General features: G+C 37.9%; 1 protein-coding gene across 1 annotated transcript in view; it reads left to right on the plus strand.

Moving 5' to 3' along the window:
• The window catches only part of NBAS (neuroblastoma amplified sequence), a 154,199-nt gene extending 147,678 nt beyond the window's left edge, over positions 1 to 6,521 (plus strand). Inside the window, exon 48 of the mRNA XM_009072753.1 lies at positions 6,142 to 6,521. Within this exon, the coding sequence (XP_009071001.1) occupies positions 6,142 to 6,417 (276 nt within the window). The 3' untranslated portion in view covers positions 6,418 to 6,521. The remainder of the gene's footprint in view (positions 1 to 6,141) is intronic.
• Positions 6,522 to 12,037: the final 5,516 nt, after the last annotated feature.

Genomic DNA, 12,037 nt, shown 5'->3' on the forward strand with positions numbered 1-12,037 from the left:
ACATGCTCCCATTTAAGTATTTCAGAAGTAACAGATTTTACACTAATGAAAAATAAGCCCCCTTAAGCATGGAGATAAGCATAATGATTTTTCTCTTAACGTGTGCACTGCGTTTGTCATTCTTGTGGGATATAGTTTATTCATGCAATATGGAAAATGATTGTGTGTTCATTTGTGCAGAAGATACCTGCACTTTGAGACTTGCTTAAACTGCAGTCATCTGCATCCCATATCACTGGAACAGTGATTCTGAGATTAGTGATAGACTTTGCTGGAACCAGCATTTTAAGGCTTAGTTAGGGTCTTGGGATGGCGAGGCCTGGGCATTTGCAGACAGGTCAGAAGTCACTCACTAAGAAGATCTTGCCTCTGCTGTCTGCTTCTATAAGAAGCAGCAGCTTTTTAATACTGGCATAGTAAGGTTTCTTTTTAGTAATTGTCTTAATTGGGTTTTACTCTCTTAGAGATAATTTTTGTCAAAAGAGTGATTTTGAAAAAGAAAATGTAGTGCATTTAGAAGTCTGTATCTGCTGTAGGCTAGTATTTGGTATATATGGCAAGCAAAGCTAACTCTGAAGGTTGATTTTAATTCATATTTTTTCAAAGGTAAAATTTTGAGGATTAAAATTCCATCTGAAATGCTATCCTGCCTCAAACTGATGGAAGAGTTACAAGTCTTTTGAAGAGTAAGAATAGGCCAAATGCATAGGCCCTTTTTCTGAGCTACTACTTAACCAACTTCCAGTTATTTTCACCTGTATTTATTTGGAACTAAGTAACTTGCAGTGTTTTTCATCCTCGATCTTGTGCGATTTCTCCTTAAACCTGGATGAGCTTTTACATCATGCAGTATCATTTGCCAGAGGGTTCAACAGTGTGAAAAAAATCCCAACTTATTTTTTTATTTTCTCTGAATCTGATCCTACTAGATTAATTTGATGCTTCATCATTATTTTTTAATGAATGTGTTTAATCAATCCCTGTATAATTTTAATGATGTTGTTATGCCCTCTAAGCCACCTCTTTTCCAGATGGTAGAGCCCTAGTTTTGCTGAGTAATTTCTTGCATAGAAACCATATTATACTCTTTATGGTGTATTTTTTAACTACATGCTTTGTTTGTTTATCTTTTGTATTGTTTTAGTAATTTTTGGCTTTAATGCTTGTTGTTTTAGTTTAAAATTCATTTTAAATACATGTGGTCTTAAGGTACATTGACATTAATTTAATATAAAAATATCTTACAGTTTTATCTAAGCATAGCTACTCAGTGTATAAGCTATCTGAATTAAGGTTTTTAAATACATCAATTCATTGAAAATCTGTGTAGGTATCGGTAAGAATTTTCATTTGTGCTTTTATTTAAACTAATTGCTGTAACTTTCTCTTCATATGCAACTGATACCAAAACATTTTACACGATCTGGAGTCGCAAAACTGGTAAATAATTAATCTAACTTTCTTAACTGCCTATTTTTATATAGAAATCTCATTAAACCTTGCTGTTGGTGTTCTTCCCACACCTGCCAGACTGCAATTAGATTGACCAAAGAATCATGGAACAGACAGTGGCCTTAGCTGTGTGAAATGCATTCACAGGGTCTGGTTGCCATCTTGTGTCTTCATCCAGTTGCCTGGAGACAATTAAATTACAGAGGGTTCCTCTTTCTGACCAAGTCTTCAGACAGTTTTGAAGTCAGAAAATGGGAAATGTTAATTAATTTAAACCTACTGTACTATTTGAGCTTAAGGATGAGCTGTCAAGCACAACCAAGAGCATTCTGTATACTGTTTTGTTATGTGTCAAGTCACAATGGGCTCATTTCCACATGAGTGCAGGCAGGTTGCTCTACTTCCATGTCATATATGGGCATCTTCATCCCCATAGTTATAGCTTAGATATTTATTAGTTTTATGCTAGGAAAGGTCTTTTACTTTCAGATTTTGTCTCTTCATTAGGTTTCTGATATATGAAATCACACTTTTCATTAACAGAATAATGGCCTAAAAAACTCAATTTAAATTATAGTTCATATCTCCTGTTAATCTCATTGCTATAATTACTGTTTGCGTTCTATTTTCATAAAATAAGACAATGTAGCCCTGTGAAAAGTTGCACCCTACACACAGGTTAAGAGAGCTCCAAAGTGGGACAGAATATCCCTCCAGCCTCCCATTCAGAACAGAAGACAGTTGTTTGGATAATGGCTTAGTACACTGTGTGGCATGCTACAAGATGCCAACACTAGGAATTGTAGAATCATACCACTATTTAGGTTAGAAAATAGCTTTGGAGTTTCGAGTCCAAGTACTAACCCAGCCACTGCCAAGTCCACCACTGAACCATGTAACTAAGTGCCACGTCTACATGTCCTCTGAGTACCTCCAGGAAGTGACTCAACCACTTCCCTGGGCAGCCTGTTCCAGTGTTTGACAATCCTTTCCATGAAGAAATTTTCCCTAATACTCAATCTAAACCTCCCCTGGGACAACCTGAGGATGTTTCCTCATGTCCTATCACTTGTTACTTAAGAGAAGAGCCCAACCATCTTACTGTAACCTCTTTTCAGGTAGTTGTAGAGGGTGATAAGGTCTCCCCCGAGCCTCCTTTTCTCCAGGCTAAATAACCCCTGCTCCCTCAGCAGCACCTTGTATGGCTTACTCTCTATACCCTTCATCGTCTCCATTGCCCTTCTCTGGCCTTGCTCCAGCACCTCAGTGTCTTTCTTGAGGAGTGGGGCCCAGAACTGTACACAGAATTTGAGGTGCAGCCTCACCAGTGCTGAGTGTGGGGGACAATCACTGTCCTGGTCCTACTGTTGCTGATACAAGCCAGGATGCTGTTGGCCTTCTTGGCCATCTGAGCACACTGCTGGTTCATGTTCACCCATTTTATTTAATGATCAACCTTGTTTTCAACAGAAAAACATTTCAGTAATTAATATATGAGAATTATTAAATAATTCAAGACTTAAAGATTGGACAGCCTAAAGGCAGGATATCCCTGCAGTTATTAGAACTGTTCTGTTAACTGGACCTAGTGCTGTGCGCTGTTGCATTAACTTTGTAATTTCTAAGTGTGAAAATGTTGAAGACAAATCAAGTTAATAAAAAAAATTTCAATGGTAATTAAAATGCAAATGCCTGAATGAACTAATAGAAGTAGTAGCGTGAGGGTGAAACAGCAAACTCTCTTTCTGGTCAGCATGGTATGGACATTGTTTTCCTGGAAAGTTTCTGAAGTTCTGAATGAAGTAATGATCTAGTGTTATTAATGGTAAATTGGAGGTGATACAAAGAGGCATAACAGTTTTTCATGTCACAGTGTTTCATGTTTTGTCTTTTTCCTTTCCTAATTCTTTTTTATGTTGTGTAGAGTGTATCTTTTCTAAAATAGAGCGACAAATTTTTCTGTTTATGTTGCTTATCACACACGTGCTGTCAGTCCTCATGCTGACTTTTCAGCTCTTTCACGGAGTGAAACTTGGATTCATTAGCCTAAAACTATTTAGAAACAATAGAGATCAATCTTTTAAAAGAATTTGTTGTTACCTCAAAGGAAGTTTTTTCTTCTGAAGCCACTTGCAAATATCTCACCCACTTCACTATTTGAGGAGGTACCTAGTAGGTCTTCATTATCCCTCTCTGTCCTTTTACATAGAAATGTACTATTGATTCCTCCAAAAAGATGCCAAAGCCTGGGAGTCTTGAAATTTCATGCATTCAAGAGAAGATTAGATACTTGTTCTGATTTATGCTTTAAGGATCCTCATTCTAGTTTTGATTAATTGTGTAGGGAGACTGAAGAGAGTAGAACATAGCTCCACATTCCATGTGTGCATGATTTCTCACAGTGTATATGTCTGAGTAGGTAAGATTTGGTTTCTTGGACTAATAGATCATACTTCTATTTGATCTCTGGAAAAAAAAAATTTAAAAAACCCCACAGCACACCACAACTGCAAATTGACACTATTACATGATACTTAGAAATACATGTGGAAACTTGATGGGACAGAGAATAGTTCTAAGTGAAGAACACCCGTTGCTGTGTGCTCATGGTGACAGTGATGGGGCAAGGAGTGGATGCAGCCCAATGCATATGAACATGAGAAAGACAAGCTTGAACTAAAATGGAGACACAAGAAAACTTTTAAATGCTGTCCTGAAAAGAATCAAGGTTAAAAGTTTTGCCATGCTAATTGGATTAAAAATTGCTTAATTTCAACTGTCAAGTGTCACTGCCACATCACCCTGTATACAGTATTCACATCCTGTGGTCCTGTGTAGCAGTTGAATCGGTCTTCAAGGGTGCCAAACCAGTGGATCATGGGGTCTTTATTACTTGCTGGTACCCTACTACCAGCCCTGTAAGTTAGTGCCTCATTTTTACAGAAAATGAAGTAGAGAGTAACAAGGCAGATTTTTTCATTTTATTTTTTTAACTGGGAGGTTGTTTTGTAAATGTAGCATAATTTAATTAGTTTATTTGTAACTTGGTAAGATGCAGTCATTGAAAACTGATTCTTGTCTACCCCTCATGTGATCCTTTTTTTATCACAGAATCTTAGAATGGCTTGGATTGGAAGAGACCTAGAGACCTTAATCTACTTCCAACCCTCCTGCCCTGGGCAGGGACACCTTCCACTAGATAAGTTACTCAGGGCCTTGAAACACTCTCAGGGCAGGGACATCCACAGCTTCTCTGGGCAGCCTGTTCCAGTGCCTCACCACCTTCACAATCAAGAATTTCTTCCTAAAACCTAAAATCTAAAGCTACCAACTTTCAGTTTAAAGCCATTCTTCCTTGTCCTATAACTACATGCTCTTGTAAAAAGTCCTTCTCCACCTTTCTTGATAGCCCCTTTTTAGATACTGGAATATTCTCCAAGATCTCCCTGGGCCTTCATGTTTCTGGTCTGAACCTCAACTCCTCTGTCTTCATAGCAGAGGTGCTCCAGCCCTCTGATCATTTTGGTGGCTGCCTCTGAACTCTTTTCAACAGGTCCACATCTTTATATTGGGGGGGTCTAGAGCTGGATGCAGTATTCCGGCTGGGGTCTCACAAGAACAGGGTAGAGAGACAAAATCACCTCTCTCGACCTGCTGGCCACACTGCTTTAGATACAGCCGAGGACGCAGTTGGCCTTCTGGGCTACAAGCTCACATTATTGAGTCATGTTGGAATTCTTGTCCACCAACACCCCAAACCCTTCTCCTCCAGGCTGCTCTCAATCCATTCTCAGCCCAGCCTGTATTTGTGCTTGGAATTGCCCCAGGACCTTGGACTTTGGCTTAACCTCATGAGGTTTGCACAGGCCCACCTCTAAAGCCTGTATAGGCCCTTCTGGATGGCGTCGCTTCCCCTCTTTGGTTTTACGTATTTGTTCTATTGTGCTTCTTGAAGTGGTAAGTCATTTAAGCTATTTAACACTGCATTTCAAGCATCTCAGGAAAGACCTGTCAAAATTAACTGAAATAGAATTTTAAGTATTCTGTACTGTTATTTGTAAAGCTAGAGACAAGATTGTCAAGAGAATATCTGCTCTCATGTATCAAGTAACCGCATTTTTCGAGGCGTCTGGGGTGTCTCACGGAGGTAGCATCTCTGTGCTCCACATCTTTTAAAATGTGCTGTGTTCTACTGCAAATCTCATCCTTGCTGTGAGTGCTGAAACTCTGGAAAATCTGATTGAATCTGTGAGTGTTGCCTGTCATACTAATATGTGGAATGTAATGTACTATATTAATATAAAGTGACCAAAATTTAATATACTCTGCTCTAACCTTCCTCAGAGTGTCATTCTTGATATGGAGCTAAATGGTGTGATCTGTTCTGCACTGAGACTGGGAACCTGTGAAAAGTCTGTAAAGCTGTTGATGTAATTCCAGGCTGTTAAGCATCCACATTCCTTAACTTTGTACAGGTCAAATATTTATATTAATGTGGTAGACTGTTAAAGATACACCTTTACATATTCTGACACATGCGAAGTGTGTATCCCTGTTGTTAATCCGTACGGAATACACATCCTGCTTTGAAGGTCACGCTGTGCAGTTAGAACCATCATGATGTATTCTGGTTGATGGATGTATTTGGTAATTAATTTTTAATTACTTTGAATTTCTCTTTCTTTGTAGGTTGATGATTCCACTTGTGATGCTGAAATACTTTCCTTGCTCCTCGATGCCAAGTTGGTGGTGCAGTGCATGCCGACTGCCTTCTGCCCACGCCTTATTGACCACCTGCTGGCTAACCAGGGAGAGGGAGGTTGGGATGTAGAGGAAATAGCAAGACAGCTTAAAGAAGCAGGGTTCAATGCAGAGGCTGGGTCCCTCTTGATGTCTCATCGAGGGACTCATCCTGCACTCAGGACTTTTACTGCTGCCCTCCAGGCTGTTCAGCATTGGATCTGAAAATGTTGGATTTAGGCATTTGTCTTTTCTTGCTGGAGATCTTACACAAAAGGGAGAAACTGTTGTTCTAGTCAAGTAACAAAGTGAGTTATTACCTACATTTTGTAGAAAACAAACAGCACACAGTGAATTCCCATCTACTTTTAATTGTTTAAAAAAATTATTGGTGCAGACTGTATCATTCTGTTATATGAGTAGCAAAGCATTGAATCAGATAATCCTTTTCAGATCAAAGTGTTAAATGGTTACACTTGCTGACATAAATGGAATAGTAGTAAGCTGGCAAGTTATATACAATTTGTCTTAATTTCTGTAAGTAATTTACTCTTGTTGTAATGTAAAACTCATGTAAAAATATAATTATAAAGTTATATATGGAGCAAAAAAAGTCACAATGAAGAGTGATTTTTGAGAATTTCAAAACCTTAAAATTTGTTATTGTGCAATGTTATCACAGTTTTGTTTGCAATAAATAAAATATTTTGCATTTAATGTACTCTCCTTTCTGCCTTTTCGTCAGATGAATACTTTCTTTCTTCAGCCCCTTTTTCTGAAATTCCTGTTTCTCCTTATTGATGGTTATTCATAAGGACAAGCTAAAGTCTTTTGAGATATTTTTCTCCACACTTTGGGAAGCCCCATCTCAAAGCCTAAATATGCATTGATACCTTTTGTGAATGCACTTTCAAAGTATTGACTTACTTTTCCTGACTTTTGAAAAATTGCGTAAGTGTGTTTGTTTCCAAATACCTTGCTGTCTTCATAAGACAAGCAATCTTTTGGTTGTGTTCAGAGGATTTTTAACAAGGGGACTGCCTGTTTATTACACTGCATTACCAGAAGGGTTTGGTATTTCCATGTGTTTATAGGAACTTCTTGTTAAAATTAGTCTGTAAATCTTTTACCTAATCTTGCATTCAGATCTAGTTTTGATGTAATAACGTGCAGAAACATTACACATGTTAAGATCCTCAGAATAATACACATTGGAAACAATCTCTAGGGTAATGTAATGTAACCACCTGCTTAAGGCAGGGTGCATTTATGGTTGGAGCAGGTTGCTCAGGACTCAATTCAGTTGAGTCTGGAAAAACTCCAAGCCTAAATGCCTTGTCCCTGTGTTTATCCTCATGGGGTCTGCTTTGTGTTACCAGCTTTTACTACTGTGAAGTTTGCTCAGATGTCAGACTTATTTCCCATATTGCACAAGATTCTTAATGAGGCTTTTAACAATGCTTTAATTCTTCAGATTGTTAACTTATCTTTTGTACTCGCTAGTCCCAGCTGTCCTTCAGTGTTTATGGAAGGGTATATCATCCATGCATCTGACATAGATACCAAATTGAAATTTCTGTCTTCTAGTTATATTGCTTAATTCTGTTCCCTTATGTTAGCAGTCCCAAGAGCCCCAGACTTACATAAAGTAAGTATATTGGAATTGCACAGAAAAGAAAGGAGAACTTAAAAAATGTAGCATAAATGGCAAGCAGTAGATACGGAGAAACCACAAGGAACACCTTCAGCAAGAGAACTTTGAATTAATTCTGTAGCCAATAGTTCAATACTTTGCAGTGAAGCATTTTGGTCTCTCAGTATGCTTAGTTCTCAGGTTAGTAAACTCAGCGCTAGATTTTCTGACCATTCTCATTCAGGAACGTGAAAAGTTTGTGTTTAGTGTCACTCTAAAGCTGAGCTGTAGATAAAGCTCTAATGAGTGTTATTGATCTTCTGTCCATTCTCTGGTTTGCTGACTTTACAGATCTGTGATAAATGTTTTCCTTGCAGCCTGGACTACTCTGGATCTATTCTATATTCAAAACTTTCACCTGTAAGAATGAGTATATACATTAGTATATACATCCAGAGTCATCAACCTATATTAGTGTGTGTTTCAAAGAAGGTGTAAGAAAAAAGAAGCACATAAAAAGGACATGTGTATCCCAGTGCCAGACTTAGTGTCTTCTGATCTGCAGAATAACACTTGAGGCTCTGGGATTGACCAAGGTACACTAGCAAATGCTATGAGTTAGGTTTGGATTTTGGTTTTTTTGTTTTTCAAGGCTAAGAAACTCATCTTGGAATTACATTTAGCCAGGTTATTGTTATACTGAACAGTTCAGTTCTGTCAGTTTGATTTGCAGTTGGGATTTGTTCAGAATATGGCATGAGCTGACTTTTTTTAATCCAAAACAAGTCCAAGCTCTGGAGATACTTCTGCTCCAAAAGCAGGTGAATAAAGAGCTGAGTTGTCTCCAGGAGCAATGCTTGTTAGGGCAATTAATCCTCTTCGGCCTGAAAAACACAGATAGCATTTGGATCTTTGAGGAGCTTTTTGCTGCCTGGTAGACAGAGCAAAGCAGTGAAATACATCACCTTTCTTTTGGGTAACTGGAAATAGAGATTAAGGAAGAAAGATCATAACACACAATTTCTTTTTCTGGTTGATGGTACATTGAGAGGTTCTGAAAGAAGGAAATGAACATAAAACTAGAAATGCTCCACCTTCAAAATGTATTTATTATTGTAGCATTGCCCACTACTTCTGCCACATTTTTACATAAAAATTTCCAGGTTCCTAAATTCTACTCTTTCTAAAAGAGAGTACACATTTTTGTAAAACTTATTTCACTGCCAAGGTTGTATGACTTGATCTTGATCTGTATGCCCAACTTTTCATAAAGTTGACTATCAATCAATACATGCACCTCCATTATTTATGTTTTCATCTTTCATTTATTTCAAATGTTATTGTTACTTATATCAGGATAAAAAAAAGTCTGAATCACTCTCCAGCTTCTCTGTTCTTATGGATTCAGTCTTAGTTCTGTCTTTTCTAGCTTGTCAAGCCCCAGTGTACTTGGTTATTTCTGTGTAACTTTTGGTCATCCTCTTTATTTATATCTGTATCTTTTTATAGTATATTTTTGAACCATTCCTTGTATCAAATGTTGCAGGCACACCAAAAATTCATCTAGTGGACTAAAAATGTTTTCCATTTTGATTATTTAACTGTTACTGAGCACTTGATATAGTCTTCACATAGGATTATTTAGCTTGATGCTGAGCTCTCTTTCCACATTGGTAGAAGTTATCTGAAATTACATTACTTTGTTTCTTACAGTTTGTTTATTATTATTTCTCTCATGTACATTTGTGGTAGTACAATTGCTGCCCCCCTCCTCAGGCCACACTGTGATCTCAGAAATGCTTGTTAGGCCTCAACCTTGACATACAGCACTTGGGCCCAGCTCCTCCTGAGCTTTTCAGAAACACTGTCTGCTCCTAGGAACTAGTGTTATCTAACAAGCTCTTGGTTTTTTAGCAAACAACCTTGGAAACTTACTTTTCTTGCCTGAATAACAGCCCAAGTGGAACAACACTTTTGTAACTGAACTTTCAAAGAAAGTTACTGACCTAAATTATGGCCAGGGTGGATAATGACTGTGACTAAAGCCAACTCTCTTGTCTATAATCCTATAAACAGTGGTCCTAGGTGAGTCTCTTTGAGCTCTCTTGCACTGCAGCAGGCTGTGACCAGCAATCTCCCTCTGAGTGGGACACCTCTCAGCGCCAGTGAACTCTCAAGTTTACTTGAAGGACAACTGCCAATGGAGTCTGGGCTGATAACCCCATTCCTCAAGGATCAATCCTTCACCCATTGAGAAGGTGCAAAGGCATCCGATGAGTCCTGCCCTGAACTCGAGGGGATTTTTTCACAGGGATATACCTTGTACATACTCCCTTAGGTGTGAGTGTGAATGTGCTATAGCAAATGTATCATGAATGTTGCTCTCTTAGATTCTTAAGTACATTAGATGCATAAGTTAGGCCTCTAAAGAGCTACCACTGTGCTATAGTAAATTCTGTAAGAATCTTTTTCTAAATTATTTAAATTAGGCTATTGATTATTAAGTGCTGTTAAGTGCTATTAAAAAGTACATGCATAAGTTAGGCCTCTAAAGAGCTACCACTGTGCTATAGTAAATTCTGTAAGAATCTTTTTCTAAATTATTTAAATTAGGCTATTGATTATTAAGTGCTGTTAAGTGCTATTAAAACCTTTAGGTCTAAACTGTTGATTAAGTCTAGGGCTTATTTTGGCAAGGGGATCCACTCTCAACCTTGTGACTCAATGGGAGACGCATAAGTTAGGCCTCTAAAGAGCTACCACTGTGCTATAGTAAATTCTGTAAGAATCTTTTTCTAAATTATTTAAATTAGGCTATTGATTATTAAGTGCTGTTAAGTGCTATTAAAACCTTTAGGTCTAAACTGTTGATTAAGTCTAGGGCTTATTTTGGCAAGGGGATCCACTCTCAACCTTGTGACTCAATGGGAGACCATCCTTTATTCCTTTTTATCCTTATCCTTTCCCATCATTAACCTTTTTCCATCTCCAGCCTCCACACAGATCTTTTTGTTTGATTTTAAATTTTAGATAGATTAATTTCAGATTTTAGTCTGATTTTCCTGTGTGCTTTAACCATCTAGGTAAGTAGTAGAGTGAGCCTTGCCAATGACCTTGCACTTTCACTTTAATATTAAACCTGCTTTTGCTGATACCATGGTCAGTGATTCTTTGAGTGACCTATACCTCTCATTTGTATCAACATAATCATAGATTGAGGTCCATTTACCAGGTATCATCCAAACAATATATTTCATAAAGACTTTCAACAATTTTTCATCCAGACCTAGTTCTCACTCAAAAACTTGTCTTCATTAGTTCCCCTCTGATATTTGAGGACCAGCTGTAATGTTGTGCTAAATTCCTATACCTTTAATGCAACAGCACTTTGACACCTTCACTATTGGTCCCCTTTTGTAGACACAGAAAACAGTAGCCTAAGTCTCTTTAGCAACTGCCTGCACTTGAAAACAGCTAGCTCATTTTGCTGATGATGAGGCACATACATAAAAGCACAAGAGAATATAAAGGTCCTATGGATGGAAAGAAATAGGTTTTTTCTTTTAGCTTGGCTAAAACATAGCCCCATACTAGTCACTGTGAAGAAAGTTAACTCCACTTCAGCCCAAACTAACACACTGACATAATTCTATTCTCAACAAGAGCTCAGTGCCTTAAACTTTTGGATGTTTGTCCTCTGTGATGCTCTGTTGCACTGGAGTACAGAATTTTCAGAGTGAATGAGCATCCCATTGTAGGGCAGCAAGACTTTAGCAACACAAGGACAGAGCCTCATCTGCCCTTAGTGCTTAGGAAACTAATTTTTTAACTACAAATAGTATTTTCAGTAAGTAATTATGACAGCTAAAACTTTATATGTATAAAAAATACCTCTCTAAGCCTTTCTGCCTACCATGATGTTCAGAAACATGAAAATTTTATTTACTTTGATTTCTTCTTTTAGTGATAAATTTCATCTGTCATTTTTCTTCACTTCCTTTGGGTTTGGCTAACAAAGGGGATGACTTGGTGCTCATGCTAATGACTTTGCTGTTTGAACGAAGTGGGATATTCTGTCATGTTGATTGAACCTCCATGGGATACACTAGGCTGTGCAAACAGAAGATAAAGAGTGACGTTATATCCAGCTCAGTCATAGCTGGATCCGACAACCTGGTCAACATTTCTACCTAAATACAGAGACTGCTTTCT

Source organism: Acanthisitta chloris, unplaced genomic scaffold, assembly GCF_000695815.1.
Source record: "Acanthisitta chloris isolate BGI_N310 unplaced genomic scaffold, ASM69581v1 scaffold704, whole genome shotgun sequence".
Taxonomy (NCBI): Eukaryota; Metazoa; Chordata; class Aves; order Passeriformes; family Acanthisittidae; genus Acanthisitta; species Acanthisitta chloris.